This window comes from Schistocerca americana, chromosome 4 (assembly GCF_021461395.2).
Source record: "Schistocerca americana isolate TAMUIC-IGC-003095 chromosome 4, iqSchAmer2.1, whole genome shotgun sequence".
NCBI classification, from domain to species: Eukaryota; Metazoa; Arthropoda; class Insecta; order Orthoptera; family Acrididae; genus Schistocerca; species Schistocerca americana.
The window spans coordinates 658,120,150-658,141,682 of NC_060122.1; the positions used below are offsets into that span (position 1 = coordinate 658,120,150).

General features: G+C 42.1%; 1 protein-coding gene across 3 annotated transcripts in view; it reads right to left on the reverse strand.

Annotated features, from left to right (window-relative positions):
- Positions 1 to 21,533, reverse strand: part of LOC124612981 (major facilitator superfamily domain-containing protein 10) — a 150,114-nt gene that overhangs the window by 94,256 nt on the left and 34,325 nt on the right. The window contains exons 2-4 of one of the 3 annotated variants that reach the window (XM_047141517.1): positions 14,620 to 14,756; positions 6,809 to 7,149; positions 4,487 to 4,590 (exon numbers count right to left, since the gene is read on the reverse strand). In XM_047141517.1, coding sequence (XP_046997473.1) covers positions 4,487 to 4,590; positions 6,809 to 7,103 — 399 coding nt within the window. In that variant the 5' untranslated portion in view covers positions 7,104 to 7,149; positions 14,620 to 14,756. Of the gene's footprint in view, positions 1 to 4,486; positions 4,591 to 6,808; positions 7,150 to 7,694; positions 8,050 to 14,619; positions 14,757 to 21,533 lie in introns of those variants that run through there. The other 2 variants (XM_047141516.1, XM_047141518.1) reach the window with 2 other exon arrangements.

A 21,533-nucleotide genomic window follows, 5' to 3' on the forward strand; every position in this document is an offset into this window, starting at 1 on the left:
GAGGACACGTAGGACATTGAGGGAGCGCATACAGCAGACTGTCAGGTAAGATACATGGGAGGACCAAGAGAGTTTCCTCTCGAGCACGAGCCCCAGGAATTTCATAGTTTCAACGAATGGAAGGGGAACAAGCCTAAAATGGAGAAATGGTGGGAGAAACCATTTGCAGCGCCAGAAATTCATACACACGGTTTTGTCAGTGGAAAAGCGAAAGCCATTGTCGATGCTCCAGGAGTAAAGACAATCAAGACAGCACTGAAGACGCCACTCAATGAGACATGTCTGCGAAGAACTGCAATAGATGGGAAAATCATCAACAAAAAGGGAGCCGGAGATGCCTGGCGCGAGACAGACCATTATAGGGTTAATGGCAATAGCAAAGAGGATGACACTCAAGACGGAACCCTGAAGCACACCATTTTCCTTGATAAAGATGTCTGACAAGGCAGAACCCACACACACCTTGAAAACTTGGGCTTGTAAAAATGCCCAAAGAAAACAGGGCAGGTGCCCACGGAAGCCCCACGTATAAAGAGTATGAGGATACCAGTTCTCCAGCAGGCGTCTTAGGCCTTCTCCAAATAAAAAAACATGGCCACAGTCTGGGATTTCCACAGAAAACCATTCACGACATGGGTGGACAAAGTAACGAGATGGTCAACTGCAGAACGCCACGCTTGAAATCCACACAGTGCATTCACTAGTACATGGTGAGACTCTAGCCACCACACCAGCTGGGCATGAATCATACATTCCATCACCTTGCAGACACAGCTGGTAAGAGAGATGAGGCGGTAGCTAGAAGGAAGGTTTTCGTCTTTACCGGGATTAGGTATGGGTATGACTGTGGATCCACGCCAGCGTCCAGGAAATGTGCCCTCTGCTCAGATGTGGTTGTACCTGTTAAGCAGAAAGTGTGCTTGCCCGCAAGAGAAAGGTGCTGCAACACCTGAATGTGGATGGCATCTGGGCCTGGGGCAGAGGATCGGGATGAACTGAGAGCACACACGATTCGGAGAAGAGAAGGGGTTGCCTGAGCCTCCTCCACTTGTTTCCGATGGAGGAAGGCAGGGTGACAGTGGAAGAGCTCAAAACTTCCACAAAATGGCAGCCCAATGTGTTGGAGATAGCAATAGGGTCCACGATGGTATCATCAGGTACTGTCAAGCCGGAAATTTGGGAATGGATCTTTGTTTCAGAGAGCCATCGGAAGTTGGCCCACATGACCGAGGAAGTTGTGGAACTGTTAAAAGAACTAGTGAATGAAACCTGGCTAGCTCTTTTGCTATCCTGAAGAGTGCAACAACACTTTGCAAGCATCTGTTTATAATGAATGCAGTTTGCCTGCATAAGGTGGCAGTTAAAAACGCGGAGAGCACATCTCTGTGCGCAAACTGCGCCGTGGCATGCCTCAGTCCACCAATGAACTCTGACACAACGTGGTGAAGAGGAAGTGCGGGGGATGGAACGTTCTTCAGCAGTAAGGATAATGTTTTTGAGATATTCTACCTGGTCATCACAACTGGGGAAATCTTGTTCTTCAAAGGTAGCCAGGGAGAAGTGAAGCTACCAGCCAGCCTTCAGAAGCTGTCACTTAGGTGTTCATGAGGATGGGGTAGGAGTCAGCAAACTGATAGCACACGGGAAATGGTCGCTGGAGGAGGTGTCAGGAAGAATGGACCACTCAAGATGAGGGGCAAACTGGGCAGTGCACAAGGAGAGGTCCAAACGGGAATAGGTGTGCGAGGAGTCGGAAAGGAAAGTGGGTGCTCCAGTGTTAAGGCAGAAGAGGTTAAGTTGGTTAAGAAGGTCAGCCAACAGTGCACCTCTCTGGCAGGTCCTGAGAGAATTCCAAAGGGGATGATGTGCATTAAAGTCACCGAGTAGCAAAAAGGTTGGAGGTAACTGTCCAATAAGTTGAAGGAAGTCTGCCCTGGTGACAGCAAATGATGGAGGGACGTTTATGGTAGAGGGGGAAAAAAGTCAGGTGGGGAAGCAAAAGGCGAACTACAACAGCCTGAAGATTGGTAGTCATCCCATATGAGCACCATGACACTCCCACGAGATGGAATCCCGACCTCAGGGGGAAGATCAAAATGAATCAGTAAGTAATTTGAAAGCTCGAAGCAGTCGTAAGGGTTTTTTTTCATTTCCTGAAGGCAGAGTACAAGGAGACACTGCGACACTAAAAGCAACAGTAAATCCTCTTTGTGGGACTGAAGGCCGTGAACGTTCCATTGGAATGATGATGAAGAGATGTAGGAGTGTCACCTCGGCTGCTGCCAAGTGACAGATGGGGAAGAGGCACTGCTACAGGACACGGAAGCAGGAGGATCCTGCTCCATGGGGTCTGTAGAAGCATCAGCTTGCTTGTGCAGACGGTCTGTGGAGTCCAACACTGAAAAACGGTTGTTGGTGCGCTCCAGTGACATGAAGTCTGGCCAGGCTAAGGTATCACATAGCAACATCATAGAAGAGGATCTTCGAGGTGGCAAAGGAGAAGACCATTTGCCTTTGGTGGAATTCTTCGAGCCTTTCCGGTTGGATGGAGACTGGGGTGTTATTTGCCTGGAGGGACAGAGGAAATCTTCACAGAAGTACTCTTTTGTTCTTTCCGGCCTACAGGTTGTGCAGCTGGTGGCTTCGTCCCTTGAGGCGAGTGTTTGACGGCTTGTCGCACAGCTGGACGGGGGGGTATGGTGATGCTACCTTGACACTAGGAGATTTCACAACCTCAGAGCTGAATTTGAGGTCTCATGTCTGCGTGGCCGTGTCCTTCATGGAGCGAGGGGTAACAAGAACCGAACTATAGGTACCAGACGGGAGAACCCAGGGTTTGCAACTAGCCAGTAACTTGTGAGCGACTGGACAAGGCACCTTTTCCTTTACCCTAACCTTTCGAACAGCTCGCTGATCAAGATATACTGGACAATTCCAAGAGGCGATGGCATGGCCGCTATTGCAGTTGATACGGTGGGGAAAAGGAGGTGGACAATCACCCTCATGCATATCCCTACCACAGAGAGACATGTGGCTGGGTGTTGACAAGACATTCTAGTGTGATTGAAATTATGACACTGGTAGCAGCGCATCGGGTTCGGAATGTACAGCTGAACAGTGATAATTTCATAGCCTAATCTGAGCTTTGACGGGAACACCACTCTATCAAAAGTGAGAAAGAGCGTAAATTACACCACAGGAAGAATTCAAGGTTCTATGGGCCTCAACATGACCAGGGTAACTGCGGAGAAGCGAGGCAGCAAGCAGCAGCTGTGCTTGAGAATCAGAAGTGGTCTCCAACAGAAAAGTGCCAATCCATAAACGAGGGCTGGATTTCACAGGGTCAGCAATTGTATCTACACCTTCGTGAATAATAAATGGATTCACCAAGGCAAAGGACTGACCATCTTCAGTAAACGAGACCATGAGGAACTGTGATGCAGCGGGAAGGGTCTCTGAATCGTTAGCCTCATTATGTTTGCGTTTTATAGATGTTGAGTGGGAGGATGATTGACTCATTGTGAGGAAATCCCTATATGATTGCCAGCGTCTCCGATGGCACACTCCTTCCAACTGGGGGCTCCCTTCACAAGGGACACACCCACCTTAAGTGATTGTTCACACCTCAGGTCACACCTCCCAAACACCTGACAGGGGGACCAATTGGCAATTTGGGAAGGTTACAGCTCAGGCAATCACCCCTCCCTGGGCCTGACCTGTATCAGGGGGCATGTGCGAACCCTATCTCTCGACTGGGGCTGGGAATAACGTGTTACCCTGTCACCTGTTACACATCAGACATGTGGGCCGGCCTTCAGGAGTGCACAGGGAGGACGGAGGAAAAAAAGGGGATCCTCAAATGCCGAAATGGAGGAAGGAGAGGAGAGGAGAAGAGAAAAAAGAATGGAAAAGGGAGCGAAAAACAAAGGTGAGACTGTTCGCTCGTCAGCGTCAGAATGCAGAACATTCCCAATAATAAACCAGACATGTTCCCAAAGGGAAGGGAAAAAGAATAACAAGAGTATAGACATGCAGCACAGAAAGGAAAAAATGCTGCAAAGTCTGGGGCCCCATGGTAGCCAAGCACAAACCTACCAGTGGTGAGCCCCCAGGGGGATGTGTGCCTTTGTTAAATGTTTTTGTATAGCCATTTTAGGATGAGGATAAGATTTGTGCCTCAAAACAATGTTGGTTCAGTCAATATACATGCCATTTTCATATTTTTTGAAATAGGCATGGTCAATAAACAGCCAATATCGCTTTAAATTGAGTATGAAGCAATTCCGAAGAATGTGTGTGTGATTATACAACTAACTTAGGATATTCAACATACCATTACAATTAAGTGAAAAGTAGTTATGAGTGCTTTATAATACAAACATTTCATATTTGATAGCATGCCCAAAAATAATAAAAGGGAACTAATAGTGCAATTTTTTCCAGTTTCTTAAAGAATTTAAGTTTTAATGAAATTGTGATTACTTACAAGGCAGACAAGCATTACTGGCTTACGGCCATAAACATCAGATACTCCACCAACAAGTGGAGATGCTAGGAACTGGAGGAATGAGTACATTGAACCTAAAAATCCTGGAACACATATAAAATAAAATATTGTAGATAATATTTGTTTGCAGCATTAACATATTTACAACACTCAATAAATCTTTTCTTTTTAAGCGTTCAGCTAACTCTGCTGAAGAAATTATTTTCTGTGGGCTAATTTGAATGTGAAAGCAAAGCTTAGGGGCTATCACAGCAATATGTTAGCAACCAGTCTCAGTGTTTTACTGATGGAGAAGAGGTAGCCTCCCTGAATGAGTCTCAGGCCAGCCAAATGTGCAATTACTTCATGGTGGTATGGTGTCTTTGTCATGTCATGTTTGTAGACAATGTGACTCATTACCTGGTGGCACTCTTATGTTGGATATTTATCTTTCAACACTATTTTTTGCTCTGTTAGTGAGTCATCTGATGTTGTTTTGGAGTTTTTCTTGTTAGTGTTTGGTAATTGTGTTTGACTGTGGCTGGCAGGTATTGGTGATATTGGTTTTCTTTTGCCAGTTGGATTACACTTTTGACATTAGTTATGCAACTGAATTTTGGTTTGTTGTACTGTGGACTGTTTTAAACTGATACAGTAAGTAAAGGTTTGGATAATGAAAAGCAAAGTTGCTACTCATCATATAGAGTGGAGATGCTGAGTTGCAGATAGGCACAACAAGAAGACTGTCACAAACTAAGCTTTCAGCCAATAAGACCATCAAAAATTGAGAGAGAGAGAGAGAGAGAGAGAGAGAGAGAGAGAGAGAGAGAGAGAGAGAGAGAGAGAGAGAGGGGGGGGGGGGGGGGGTCTCGGTATTGTGGTCTTCATTTGAGCTATGTAAGTTGAGCAAAATTTACAATACCAATATAGATGAATAACTAACTTGAATGTCAAAGAGGAAACTTGACAGCATAACATTAAAAATGAATGAAGTCTTCCTAGCTTAAAAGACTAGCCTTAAGCTGTTTCAGCCCTCCACATAAGCACTGTAACAAAACAACCAAGCAACTGTAGCAACCCATAGCTATGTGCCTGGGTAATACACATTCACATGCCAATCATATCATCTCATGGTGGAGGGAAGATGGTAGACCAGCAAGAAGAACCATTCAATACTGACAGTTACTTGTGATCAGTAAATGATTCTTGTTAATAAAGCTAGATCAGAGGTACTCTTTATAACAGTTGCCTCCCTCTGTTATTCTCTTCTTCATTTTGCCCACAACCCTCAAAGAGTTTCCTTTATTGTGAGAACTACAGAACTGAATACCAGCTAGAGTTGCTCACAGTTCTATGAATAACACTAATCTGAGTCGGATAGGAAGAGAAAAATGCTTCTACTTCTATTAAATAACCTTGTGATTGCTATTTGAATGAGTCAAGTGACAGTTGTCACCCCATATTAGATTTTTCTTCAGTGCCACATGCTTTCTATGTTGCTTTTTTTCTAAGTTACTGTACATGCAAAACTCTGTTAAGGGTGTTCAGCTGCATGCCAGCAACAATGCTCCCACCTACTGCAGCTTGTCAGTGACAGTATTCTTTTATTTGAGCTATAATACAAAAAATAATTCCACATCATGAGATCCAATGTGTATATATAACTTCTGTTAGTGATACAAATGCCATAAAATGTGTGGGGTATAATGTGCTGCCATTAGTAAGCATATTTGCTTTGCACTCACTGTCTTGCAACATTCGAGTTTAATATTCAATTCTACAGACGCACTAATGGCTCTGTTCTGTCCACAGTATCCACAATTCAAAATTCCTTAAACGTAGCAAGTGCTTTCCTCATACCATTGCTGACATAGCATTTCATTTCATAGGCCAGTATTTTTTAATTTATTTTCAGTCAATGAAGTATGGTAATACTTTAAATACAATCTAAAATCTGCATATCTTTACTTTCCTCTAACAAAACTTACAGTACAGAAATTCTATTCTGGGTAAAATAATCCAAGTTAACTGCAACAGTGTTTGTGTACATGCAAAATTATTGACTTTCTTCGAGGCTGTGTGCTTCAAAACTTTCAAATATAGCCTATTAGACTGATGATTCTAATCTCTGCCGTGTAAGGTGGCAAGTACATTGAGCTTAATTCGAAGAACAAAGTTGACAAGAACAGATAGCTGACACACAAGGCTTTTGTGCAACACAGTGAGCATATTTTAATGACCAAAACGTGTCCACACACATTAGAATAATATGGTATGTTACAGGTACTATTATTGTAAAACAAGAAAGGGTACAGTACTTACCGCCAAATAAGACAGAGTTAAATCTGTCCGGAGCACCCACAATCTGTTGAAAATAACGTATTTTACTGAGTAGCCAAGGATACAACCCATCAGGCTTGTCATTTTGTCGATAATGATCAAGTAGTGATGGTAACAGTGGGAGTATCATTGTAAAAGCTAATAAATCAAGAAGCAGAGACACAAAAATAATGTAAACGGATGGGTGGGATTTTAAACTGGTGGCAGCCAATGAAGTACTTTTAACTTCTTCAGAATTTACAGATTTTTCATGTTTTGTCCTTTCCCTTATCTCCATCGTGAGGCAGGTGTGAAAGCAGTTTTCTGCGCCTCTTTAACGAAACCTGGAACAATTTCAATGTTGATTAGCCCTGTTTTGTGATTAACTATGTTGAACTATAGTTAGTTATGCCTATCTCCTTGTTACGTGCACCATATTTGTGAGAGTAGGCTCTACATTTGCAGTAATTTATAACTGACTAATGAAATTAAACTATACTAATACATGACTGCACTAACAGTAGACTTACAGGCCTCCACTCTAATAACAAAAGTGTATCTAATAGCATACTAGTACAACGCTTACAGAATTTGAACATGAACAGATACGTGAAAGTATTCACCATATACTGAAGCATTTTAAGGTCCACTGAAATACACTGGCTTTCTGGGGTCGTTAGGTAATTTTTCCGAGGAGTGTAAGACGCAAACAAAAAAATATATAAATTTATATATTCGAACGGTCACCACCGTCTTTACATGAATAAAACAACAACTGTAATAATGCTGGATCTGTCTGAATGTTCAAGTCAGGTGGAATACGAAACTTAACACGTCTATGTGTGTGGATAGCTGCAATAGCAATAAATCACTCCAGTGCAATACTTACAAACGTGAATGTTTAAGAGGAAGCGCTGTGGGTTCCACAAACCTACTGCCAAAAATTAAAACCGGTTTCTGCACCTATGACTCACTAAAACATGATTTCTCCGGATTCACTACTTGGTGAAAAAGATATCTATAACGCCGATGGTGCACGAATACACTTCAGGCACTTCGCTCACTGTCACGTTAAAACATTTTGAACTACTACACAAACCATCACCAAACTGTCTTGACACGATGAGACACGTACTGAGCACGAATATAGGACACCCCCCCTCTCCATCTCACAATCATTTTCTCCGCTATCACCTGCATTCACTTTTCCACTTTCTACACCACGCCCACCACCTACCTTTCCCCTGCACTTTCTTAAAATGCCGCTAACCATAGATATACATACTCTATACCTGTATCCACAGATCACATTAATTCCAGAGATGTAACAATCCAGAAAACAAATCATGCTCCGCAGACCATACTCGGCACCAATGATCTCAATTCTTGGTACTCAGCTACATATCCGTAAAAGGAAAGGCCGGAAGCGTATACAACATGCACCCGGTGGCTTTGGGAAAAACTGTTTTTCAAGCAAAACCAGGTTACCGTAATAACATAACAAACATCAGTTCCCTAGGGAGAAACATAATTAGAATGGACCTATATTCCGTACAAGCTGCAAACGGTTTAATAGAATCGTCGCTGTTTCGTAGTAAACAGGTACTAGTGTACATTACAGATCACAGGTTACACCAGCGCAGTGTAATCCTTAATATCGATCTGAATATTACGGACGAAGAACTATTTCAAACCATAGAATCACAAACAAAAGTTCTCAGCATCAGAAGGATGACTAACCGTGTTTTAAACGGGTATTCTTTGTCATCTTTCTCGTACAAAACGTGTTTTGAGTGTTTGGTATCGAATTCACTGCACGGCTCCTATCTAACGCATCCGGATAAATGTTCAATAAGAGTCGTAATCTATGAATTTGTTTCATCATCCACTCTAATGCATCTGTCACTGAGTGTGGATCTACTCATAGGAAAGCCCATTTACAGCATTCCTATTACTGTCAGTTCCAAACAGAGTGGTGGCTAATAGTCATTATTTTTCCGCTAGTATTACGTTTACCACCTTCACTTTCTTGTGACAATAGGTATTAGTGACAGTCACTAGTGTGCTCCACCTTCGTTGTCCTGATAACATAGTTTTCCTCTAGTGCACATAAATTTAAGCAACCAAAGAGATGTTCAGATATAGTAAGTTTGAAGGGAGTCTTGAAAAATATACAATAAGTTAAAACCAATCTAAAAACGGATGACATCAGAATTGATCAGTTGAAATAATTTTATTATGTCAGAAGTATAATCACAGCTGATACTAAATGCTTAGTGGAAGTGAAGAGAAGGACTGCTTGGCAAAACAGACATTTACAACTGAGAAAAGCCTTTTAAACAGCAAATATATGAAGACAGATGCCAACAAATCCCTTGTAAAATCTTCTGTGGGAAGTACACTGTTCTATCAAAGTGGAAGATAGACTCTGGGTAAACTGAAAAGGAATCTACTTGAAGTTGCTGAAATGTGGATATGACAGAAAATGAGAAGAACAAGCTGGAAAGACAGAAAAACAAACGTGGTAGACAGTGAAGAGAGAACATTAATAAAAGGACTTGAAATGGAAGAAAACACAATACGGTACTTGTACTTTCATCATTAAAATTCAAGAAGGAAAGTGTTGAGAAAGGAAGGAAGAGGACAGCCTAGGAGGCAGTAAATGGAACACATTCTGAAGAGCATAGACTGAGACACTGAGTTGACTCTTGAGATAAACAGGCAATGACAGAAGAGAGTGCTTGCATCAACAAAGAAATCGGTAAAGGCATGCGTATTCAAATACAGAGAGATGTAAACAGGTAGAATATGGCGCTGCATTTGGCAACACTTATACAAGATAAGTATCTGGCACAATTATTAGATCAGTTACTGCTGCTACAATGACAGGTTATCAAGATTTAAGTGAGTTTGAACGTGACGTTATATTTGGCACACGAGTGATGGGACACAATATCTCCAAGGTAGTGGTGAAGTGAGGATTTTCCCATATGCCCACTTCACGAGTGTACTGTGAATATCAGGAATCCAGTAAAACATCAAATCTCCAACATTGCTGCGACCAGAAAAAGATCCTGCAAGAATGGGACCAACGACAACTGAAGAGAATTGTTCATCATGACAGATGTGCAACCCTTCTGCAAATTGCTGCATATTTCAATGATGGGCCATCAAGTGTCAGTGTGTGAAACATTCAACGAAACATCATCAATGTGGACTTTTGGAGCCAAAGGCCCACTTGTGTAGCCTTGATGACTGCATGATACAAAGCTTTACACGCTGCCTGGGCCCGTCAACATCAACATTGGCCTATTGATGACTGGAAACATGTTACCTGATCAGACGAATCTCGTTTTAAATTGTATCGAGCAGATGGGTGTGTAAGTGTATGGAGACAACCCCATGAATCCATGGACCCTGCGTGTCAAGAGGGGACTGTTCAAGCTGGTGGAGGCTCTAAAATGGTGCAGGGCATGTGCAGTTGGAGTGATATGGGAACCCTGATACATCTAGACACGATCTGACAGGTAAATAAGCATCCTGTCTGTTCACCTGCATCCATTCATTGCATTGTGCATTCCAGGGCACTTGGGCAATTCCAACAGGACAATGCGAGACCCCACACATGCAGAACTGCTGCAGAGTGGCTCCATGAACACTCTTCTGAGTTTAAACACTTCCGCTGGCCACCAAACTCACCAGACATGAACATTATTGGGCATACCTGGGATGCATTGCAATGTGCTGCTCAGAAGAGATCTCCAGCTTCTCGTACTCTCACTGATTTATGGACGGCCCTGCAGAATTCATGGTGTCTGTTCTCTCCAGCACTACTTCAGACATTAGTTGAGTAAATGCCACGTCATGCTATGGCACTTCTGCGTGCTTGCGGGGACCCTACATGACAGTAGGCAGGTGGGAAATACGGAAGCGTCCGATCCCGCCCTTCTGCTTTGACCCATGATGTCACAAATATGGCGGAAACGACCATAAACCACGATTCCAATATGGCACATATAAAGTCGGCACGTACACATTATGAGGACGAAAATACATCGAAAAACAAACACACTCACTTTCCACAAAAAGCCTAATGACACTACCAGGACAAGCGCGGGAAATGGGGTGTTTTTGGGTGGGGGCAATCTAAATATAAACAAATTTAGACACCCACCCCCATACAAAACCACACAAAACTACGAAAAAAACCGACATCACAAAACTTCCCAAATACCACTAAACACAATATCATCTGGAATCGGACACTTCCCTTGACCTATATAGCTCAACAGCAGCTCCCGATCCCATAAATTAGGATCAAACACTTCCCTTGGCCTATATAGCTCAAAAACATCTCCCAATACCAATATCAACATACACAGCCACACATTGGTATCGAACACTTCCCTTGACCTGTGCACTGTTAATTTTATCCGTCATATCCATTCCTGAACAAAAACAACAATCGATTAATTTTACTAAAATTACCACACAATGTACAGTGAACAACACTAAATTAACTTTCACACAAAATCGTTAACTCACTGAAATGATTTCTACTACAAACACAGCCGACACTCAAACAATTCTGGATAATGAGCAAGAGCAAACTGAGCCCATTACACCACACAAACGAAAACCCTGAAAATACCACCAGAGAGCACAACAAACCACAACATGACGACATCTACAAACACGCCACACTCACAAACCAAACTCCGCACCGTCATGACGTCACACACAACAACACCTTTACGTCATAGGTCAAGGCCGACGCGTGGCGTCGGACACTTCTGTCGACCCGGCAGGTGTACCAGTTTCTTTGCTGCTTCACTGTATATGTGGTCACACTAGGCAAAAGTCAACGCAATGCCAGTTTGCTTAGTGAAGTAAGGTTATAAAATACCATCCATGACAAAAAGTCAGAATATAGTGTCAGAAGTAAGGAACCCACAATGATAAAATTTGTTAAAGGCTAAATAAAATGTGTAACACATATCCTTGTTGAAGATTGTGTTGTAAATTTTTCATAATGCTGAGAATAGAAACAAAAAAAAAAAAAATAAAATAAAATAAAGAGAGAGGGAAAGAAAGTGTCATACAAACGTTTCAGATCACCAGCATTCTTTTTCTTGAGAAAATATATACATTCGAAGACATCGAACAATATTTAAGAGCAACAGAAAGATCCTTTTTATCTGATCCATTGTGTTTCGTTTTCTTTCTAAATACCAAATAACGTTAAAACTGATTGTATTTTTCTACTTCCCCACTTCTAAAAAGAGGAAAGTTAATGAAAATTATCTCATCTATCTAAGATCCTACTTGTGCACAGGTAGTCTTTTCATTGTCTGGGTATAGTAAAAGCTAAATACTAATTTTCTTTCAGATATTTGGTCTAATCTGAGGATGAACACTTATTATAAGATCATCAAAGTCATCCTGAAGCAATTGCAATGTACTCGTATCAGCAAAACATGCAAACAATAAAGTAAAGGCTGAGAAGATATACAACAACCTACTTCAGTTACATGAGTGTACATCATGAGAGTTGTTTGATTTTTGATGTCAATAGATAACACCGTTGCAGTGGCAAGTGATTGATAAATAACAAGTGACTGCGACAGTGAAGTGTGATGTATCTTTTATACAATTTCTTTTTATTGTTTTTTAGAGTATTTTGCACTATGTAGTGATATTGTATTGTATGCAAAGTCTCCTGCCAAGCTGGGCAACAAAGGAGGGGGCCACACTAGAAGCCAGTCATGAAGGCAGGAACCTGCAAAGTGCTATAAGGGCCCACCAAGCCCCGAACCCAGGAGGGGAGGATTTTGGTGATATCACATTGTACATGATTGTGATTATTAAATGAGTGGGTATTATAATTGCTTGTGCCTCCCTATTGAATCTACTTCTCCAAGGAGCAATCCTACAATGGTGATGTAGCTTTGAACAGAAAAAGATGATTCCACACAGCAACAGTGAGGTAAAACAGGAGAAAAATGGCAACACTCAGCTGTCACCCCAAATTACCAGATCAGGTACTTCCTATGCCCTACAACCACAACTGCAACAATCTACAGCACACCAAACTGCCAGCATACTAGGCATCCAGTCGAAATTTTGGTTGCTGCTTGCAGAGAGCATTTTTTGCCAGCACAACATTCTAATAACACAATACAGTTCCATTGCATCATAGCACACTTCACTTCAGTGAATCACAAACAATTTTATCACAGGAAGTTTTACATTCTTGCAGTTATGTAGCACTTAAGAGCTGCTTAATTAAATATTTCACCTCAACACCATAAAACAAGATGAAGAGGTTAAAGGCTGATGAAGACCCTTCCCCCCCCCCCCCCCTCCCCGCCCCCCTCCCAATCAAGTGCAGCCAGAAAAGGCTAAGGCTATGGTAACATGCTTAGAATTGAAAGTTGGCTGCACTTGTGACGAAGAAAGCCGGGTGATTTCAATTCCTCTCTTGTTTTGCCATCTGCCTCCTTAAAATTAATTTTTTCAATATTAACTAATTACTATTAACATATGTGAATATAATCTGGATTTTCATAAAAGAGAAAGATTGGCCCTTGGTTTTAAAGAATATAGCACCAGATCTAATTTTGTGCTTAGTTTTATGTGTGTAATTGATTTTCTAATTTATTTTGACTATTACTAGTTAGTGTCTTTTGTTATAGGGTGAAATCAGTAATTTTTCATAACTTAAATCCTACAGTTGACATATAAACAACGTCTGGAAGACGAAATACTAGTAATCATAAAGTATCTATTTGGCTCTATTCGAAAACATGTTAGCAAAACCAGCCCTGAATTAATTCCAAAGTAATTAACAGTTTTGTCAGAAGTATTGTTTGCATAATGATATTTGTTAATTTCATGATTTAAACAAATAATTTGGTCTAACTCTTGCAGTAGAAGAAACTGTTAAAAAGAACTAATTTATAGATGTATTCCATTAATCGTATGAAGTAAGTTTTAATTGTAATTTCTGTAAATTTAACTTCAAACAATGTGTAGTTCCAACACATGTTATTGTGATGATATATAAGGGCCCAATTTTTGGTCATGAGACAGTCAGTCCATGGTGAGTTTCAGATGAGGAAGCTGTGTTGGTTAGAACAACAGCAATGCTTCAAATTGACTGTGGAATAAGTGTTAAACAAATAGGTCGTGTGTAAAAGCAATGACAGTGTCTGCTCCTTAGTACCTGTTTATTTTTCAAGAACTGTGAATTGTTTTTACTGTTCATAGATGTCCAACAGCAGACTATTGTAGCAGTATGTGGAGGTTCTCCTCCAAACTATTAATGAGGCTTATGGAAACTTTAAACAATAGTGTACTGGCCATACATATATCACTATGTATTATTGAAGGATTGTGAACAGTGAAAGTAAAAGTCAGTGAAATGTAACTGTTTATCTGTCAGCTACATTATTTGCCATAGTCTGCATCCAAATTACAATCCTCATTTTTCAGCTAGTGTAGCAGTGCAGTACATCGACAACAAGAGCAACAAACAAAGAAATAAAATGCAGGTGGAACTGCTACACACTGTTAACTGTATTACTTAGCTGAGTGGTCAGCGTGACGGACTGTCAATCCTAAGGGCCCGGGTTCGATTCCCGGCTGGGTCGGAGATTTTCTCCGCTCAGGGACTGGGTGTTGTGCTGTCCTAATCATCATCATTTCATCCCCATCGACGCGCAGGTCGCTGAAGTGGCGTCAAATCGAAAGACCTGCACCAGGCGAACGGTCTACCCGACGGGAGGCCCTAGCCACACGACATTTCCATTTACCTGAAAGCTCCGAGCCAAGTATTATGGAGACAGGCAAGCACAATGGTCACAAAGCAAGCATCAACTGGGAAGCAGCGGTTTCCACCACCAAACTGCTAGCAGAAAGCGTTCAGGTTCTGGCCTAGCAAGTGGCAACCCTGCAAATCAAGCAGAATGTGTGAGATAGAAAATCCAGTGGTCAACAACTGGAACACAACAGGTAGTACAACAGACTACAAAAGGATAAGGATCACTGGTGCTGGTTACATTTGAGATTCTTAGAGATAAGGCTCACGACTGCACAGCTGTACGTTGGTACCCAAACTCTTTTAACGACCTGTAAAGGTCACAGAAGTCATCACACAAGATTTCTCAGTCTCCCTCTCCTATCCCCTATGCTGTGGCTACCAAGCCATGTTCACAGGGATCATTTGCAAATGATATTTTCTGTGGTGTGCATCTGGACATGTAATACAAGTAGCTGCCTGTGCAGGAGATGTCAAATTGTCACTCTTCATTCACATAAAACTGTTATAATGCCTATAAGTCCCTAAAGTCAGACAGTGAATATCATGATCATGATACAAGAAGTAAAAATTATCTTCACAAAGATATAAAAGAGTTCAGCATGGTGCATTATTCAAGCATAAAAGTATACAATAAACCTCCATTTCATGGTAAATCAGTCCTTGGGGGTACGACTAAATTCAAAAAACAGCTGACATTTTATCTTTTGAATAGTTGTTTCTGTTCTTTACAGGAAGTTTTTGACAGTGTGTAACAGTTAGTACAATGTGTTTAATTTTAATAATTCCCTTAAGAGCTATGTAGCACTGGCAATGTAAGACATAATTTGTTTGTGTAATCATTACTAAAACTATAACCTGTGTTGTTATTTAAACACTTAAATCTATGCATCTGTCTGTATAGGATGTAATTTCTAAGCCTCATGACCATTTAGATATGGTTATTACTGTTATAATCTGACATGTTCTACATCCTAGCGATACACTCACATCAAGGATCTATGGAACACGAAAATAAATAAATAAAAATAAATAAACAGCAGGGGCAGAGGACAATACCTGACACAGAAATATTTTAAAATGCAGGAAACAACACACGGGCAGCACCATAAGTTCAAGCCTATCCTGGGCTGGGAGTTAATGTATACAAGGTGATGTTATATTAAAGCCACACCCAGATATGAGAAATTTAAATTCGAAGAGCTTCAATTCTATGGTCACAACCCAAAAATGAGTAACTTTAAGCAAGAGGAGCAACATCTGAGGGTCAGATTTACAAACATTACAGACCCTTCCAAATGACTGTTCAAGATGAATAGACAGCCATGGAAGGACTTTTTGTTGATGCAGGGTGTGTGATTAATGTGTTACTGATAGACTTGTTTCATCCAGACAGCACATTACTACCTCTACTTTTAATCAACATGAATAATACAACAATAGAAGTGTGTGGCAAAAAGAAAATGGTGTTATATTGAACTATTTCAACCTCATCATGGACACCAGGAAAGGACTACTACAAAAAGCAATGGTAACAATGACTAGCCATGATGAAGAATGGCACCACACTCTCAACAAATTCCCAGATATTGCTTCTATGGTAGAGACTAAAGCAAAGGTTTGGCGTAACACACAATATTTCATACGCACCACACCAGAAAAACTTAACTGCTGCAAAAAAAAAAAAAAAAAAAAAAAAAAAAAAAAAAAAAAAAAAAACCACATAGTTATAGACAGACAGGGAGTGATGGAGTGACTAGGCTTTCAGAAAATCTGTGGGCTTAATCATTGCACATGGTACAGAAGCACTCGGAGGCTGTGTGGCAATTACCTGGTATTAAATTCAAAGATGATTCAAGACTAGTACCACATGTTATGGATGCAAACAATTCAATGGCAGGTGCTACATTCTTCTTTGTTTTTTATTGCATACACACATGCTCTCAAATTTTGGTGGCACCATGCTATGTAGATAAGATGGAAATTCATTGATAATGCCTGGCAACCTTTGGCCTACTTCTCCCACCTACTCACAGACGCACAGAGGACTTGGGGTGCTATTGACAGGAAGCTGTACACAGTATTCTGTCACTTCAGCGATTCGCTCAAAGGAAGAGTCTCTGTGATTTTTGTGGGCCACATGCTGATCATGACTATTCAAGAAAGGATCACCTAATGACTTAACCCAGCTTGATTAGACATGTGAATTTATATGTCAGTTCACAATTGACATACACCAGTTAAGTGATGTCTGTCAAGATGTTTTGCAAGTGAGAAGACTGTACAATGGGACAACACTGCACACGAACAAGCACTCAACCCAGAGATACGAGCCCTGCAGGAGTGGGGTCAATCAGGTTTTAACCTGAAGCAAGTGAAGACACCATCAGGTAATTCAACCTTGTGGTGTGATGGCACACTTAACATGACACTAGTTTTCATACACTGGCTTCTGAGTGCAACGTTTTTGAAGCCTTCTATGGCCTGGTGCACCCAGCAGTATGGGATACTGTAAAGCTGCTGACTAAAAATATGGTGTGGCCTGGAATCAATAAAGACTGCTGTAAGTGGGTGGGCACAGCAGTGCAATGACTGCCAGAGTGTCTGGACTGACAGGATCCATTGTAACGCCTACAGCTTGGTTTGGAGACATCCATGTGGATCTGGTAAGCCGATATTTTACACCAATAGCTGCTGTCTTGTAGTTACCATTGCAGATTGTTTCATGAGATGGTCCAAGGCTTCCCCATTCACAGACATCACCAAAGAAACTGTGTTGTGAACATTACTCATTGGCTAGACAGCAAGATTCAGCATGCTTAAATGATGACTACTGACAGAGGCCAACAATTTGATGCTACATTATTCCAAGAGTTGCTTTGCCTGTGTAGCTGCAACCACAATCAGACAATGAGTTACTACCTGCCCAGCAGTGGGATGATGGAAAGATTCCCTCACACCCTGAAGGTAGTGCTGATATGTAACGAAGTTACATGGACATGGTTTTGTCAGCTTTCAAGGAAGATGTGGCAAATACTCCAGCACAATTGGTTTGTGGTGAAGCATTACAGAGTTATGCAGATAGCCTCATGAAACTATGGGCCTCCTTCAACCAAATGCTACCAAGCCCCATGGAGACAAACCTATTCATCCACAGGGATCTAGTCAGCTCATCACATATGTGGCTTTGGCATGACTTTGTTTGCTTCCCACCTTCCCACCACTATTGCTTTCCTACACAGCACAATTTGAAGTGGTGCAATGGGGGCCACAAACATTTAAGATTCACTGGAATGGATTGAGAGGAGATGATGTCTATCAAATAACTTAAACCAGCTCATCTGGACATTGAGAGAGAGGACACAGCAGCTACCACCACCACACTTCAGACATGAGTTGTTCTGGCAATCTGCACACTGCCAAAAGTTGACACAACTATCTGTAGCTGAAACGAACATGAAGCTCCACTGACAAAGATGTGAACTAAATGCATGATCAGACACCTGTATCCAGACATTCCTGTAGCTTCAGGTTTTCTTGTTCTTCAAAAATAGAAGGTGTCTGGTGTAGCAGCTAGTGATCAGCAACTAACAAGTGACTGAAAAGTGAAATTTGGTACACCTTTTATATATTTACCTTGTATTATTTTTAAGGTGTTTTTCATACTTAGTGGTAAAATCGTATTGTACATGTTCTTGATTATTAAAGGAGTGTACTTTATAATTGGTAATGTCCACCTACTGCAGCTACTTTCCCAAGGAGCATTCCTACAGCATTCCTCCCTTATAATGTCAACATCAAAACTTATTTCCTGAGAATGTTTGATACTGGCATCCCATTCATAGCTGTACCATTCTGTTCTGTTGATGGCTTGCATGACTGCCACCATTTCAATTACATTGTGGAATGTTTTATCATTGCGTTTGGATTTCATGACATCTAGAGTGAATCATCCATTAGAGTTATTTAACACCATCAGTGATACATAAAGTTGTTGTTGTTGTTGTTGTGGTCTTCAGTTCTGAGACTGGTTTGATGCAGCTCAATCTGACCAAAAGTCTTGTTCCTCCTGCCACCGAACTTCACTAATTCCCACTATATCTATCTTTAACCTATCTATTTCCCTTTTTAAATTTTCTAACCTACCTGCCCGATTAAGGGACCTGACATTCCACCCTCTGCTCTGTAGAACGCCAGTTTTCTTTCTCCTGATAACGAAGTCCTCTTGAGTATTCCCCGCCCAGAGATCCGAATGGGGGACTATTTTACCTCCGGAATATTTTACCCAAGAGGATGCCATCATCATTTAACCCTACAGTAAAGCTGCATGCCCTCAGGAAAAATTACGGCTGTAGTTTACCCTTGCTTTCAGCTGTTCATAGTACCAGCACAGCAAGGCCGTTTCGGTTAGTGTTACAAGCCAGATCAGTCAATCATCCAGACTGTTGCCCCTGCAACTACTGAAAAGGCTGCTGCCCCTCTTCAGGAACCACATGTTTGTCTGGCCTCTCAACAGATACTCCTTCGTTGTGGTTGCACCAATGGTACGGCCATCTGTATCGCTGAGGCACGCAAGCCTCCCCACCAACGGCAAGGTCCATGGTTCATGGGGGGGATATAAAGTTAGAAAATCAGAATTAAGGAACTAGGAATGATAAAGTTTGTTAATGGGCAAAGAACACTTTGTAATGGATATTCTTGATAAGGTTTGCTTGGTAAACTGCTGAGGATAAAAAAATATGTTGTCCACACATTTCAAAATACAACATTTATTTAATAGTGGAAATACAGATCTACAAAATGTTTCAATTAGTATCAGAATTAAGGAACTAGAAGACAACAGTTAGGGCCTTTCTGTTGTATCCACTGTGTTTTTCCCTTACGGAGTGCCAAATAACAGAGGGAAACATTCCACGTGGGAAAAATATATTTAGGAATCCTCAGAACCTTAGGCCCCCTACAAAACCTTTCACCTGACTCCATCAACCTCCTGACCCCACCGACACCCCGCACCCCTACCTTCTACCTTCTTCCTAAAATTCACAAACCCAATCATCCCGGCCGCCCCATTGTAGCTGGTTACCAAGCCCCCACAGAACGTATCTCTGCCTACGTAGATCAACACCTTCAACCCATTACATGCAGTCTCCCATCCTTCATCAAAGACACCAACCACTTTCTTGAACGCCTGGAATCCTTACCCAATCTGTTACACCTGGAAACCATCCTTGTAACCATTGATGCCACTTCCTTATACACAAATATTCCGCACGTCCAGGGCCTCGCTGCGATGGAGCACTTCCTTTCACGCCGATCACCTGTCACCCTACCTAAAACCTCTTTCCTCATTACCTTAACAAGCTTCATCCTGACCCACAACTTCTTCACTTTTGAAGGCCAGACATATCAACAATTAAAGGGAACAGCCATGGGTACCAGGATGGCCCTCTCGTACGCCAACCTATTCATGGGTCGCTTAGAGGAAGCCTTCTTGGTTACCCAGGCCTGCCAACCCAAAGTTTGGTACAGATTTATTGATGACATCTTCATGATCTGGACTCACAGTAAAGAAGAACCCCAGAATTTCCTCTCCAACCTCAACTCCTTTGGTTCCATCAGATTCACCTGGTCCTACTCCAAATCCCATGCCACTTTCCTTGACGCTGACCTCCATCTGTCCAATGGCCAGCTTCACACGTCTGTCCACATCAAACCCACCAACAAGCAACAGTACCTCCATTATGACAGCTGCCACCCGTTCCACATCAAATGGTCCCTTCCCTACAGCCTAGGTCTTTGTGGCAAACGAATCTGCTCCAGTCCGGAATCCCTGAACCATTACACCAACAATCTGAAAACAGCTTTCGCATCCCGCAACTACCATCCCGACCTGGTACAGAAGCAAATAACCAGAGCCACTTCCTCAACCCCTCAAACCCAGAACCTCCCACAGAAGAACCACAAAAGTGCCCCAGTAGTGACAGGATACTTTCCGGGACTGGATCAGACTCTGAATGTGGCTCTCCAGCAGGGATATGACTTCCTCAAATCCTGCCCTGAAATGAGATCCATCCTTCATGAAATCCTCCCCACTCCACCAAGAGTGTCTTTCCGCCGTCCACCGAACCTTCGTAACCTCTTAGTTCATCCCTATGAAATCCCCAAACCACCTTCCCTACCCTCTGGCTCCCGCCCTTGTAACCGCCCCCGGTGTAAAACCTGTCCCATGCACCCTCCCACCACCACCTACTCCAGTCCTGTAACCTGGAAGGTGTACATGATCAAAGGCAGAGCAACGTGTGAAAGCACCCACGTGATTTACCAACTGACCTGCCTACACTGTGAAGCTTTCTATGTGGGAATGACCAGCAACAAACTGTCCATTCACGTGAATGGACACAGGCAGACAGTGTTTGTTGGTAATGAGGATCACCCTGTGGCTAAACATGCCTTGGTGCACAGCCAGCACATCTTGTCACAGTGTTACACCATCTGAGCTATCTGGATACTTCCCACTAACACCAACCTGTCAGAACTCCGAAGATGGGAACTTGCCCTTCAGTATATCCTCTCTTCTCGTTATCCGCCAGGCCTCAACCTCCGCTAATTTCAAGTTGCCGCCGCTCATACCTCACCTGTCTTTCAACAACATCTTTGCCTCTGTACTTCCACCTCGACTGACATCTCTGCCGAAACTCTTTGCCTTTACAAATGTCTACTTGTGTCTGTGTATGTGCGGTTGGATATGGTTGTGTGTGCGAGTGTATACCTGTCCTTTTTTCAGCCTAAGGTAAGTCTTTCCGCTCCCGGGATTGGAACGACTCCTTACCCTCTCCCTTAAAACCCACATCCTTTCGTCTTTCCCTCTCCTTCCCTCTTTCCTGATGAAGCAACCGTTGGTTGCGAAAG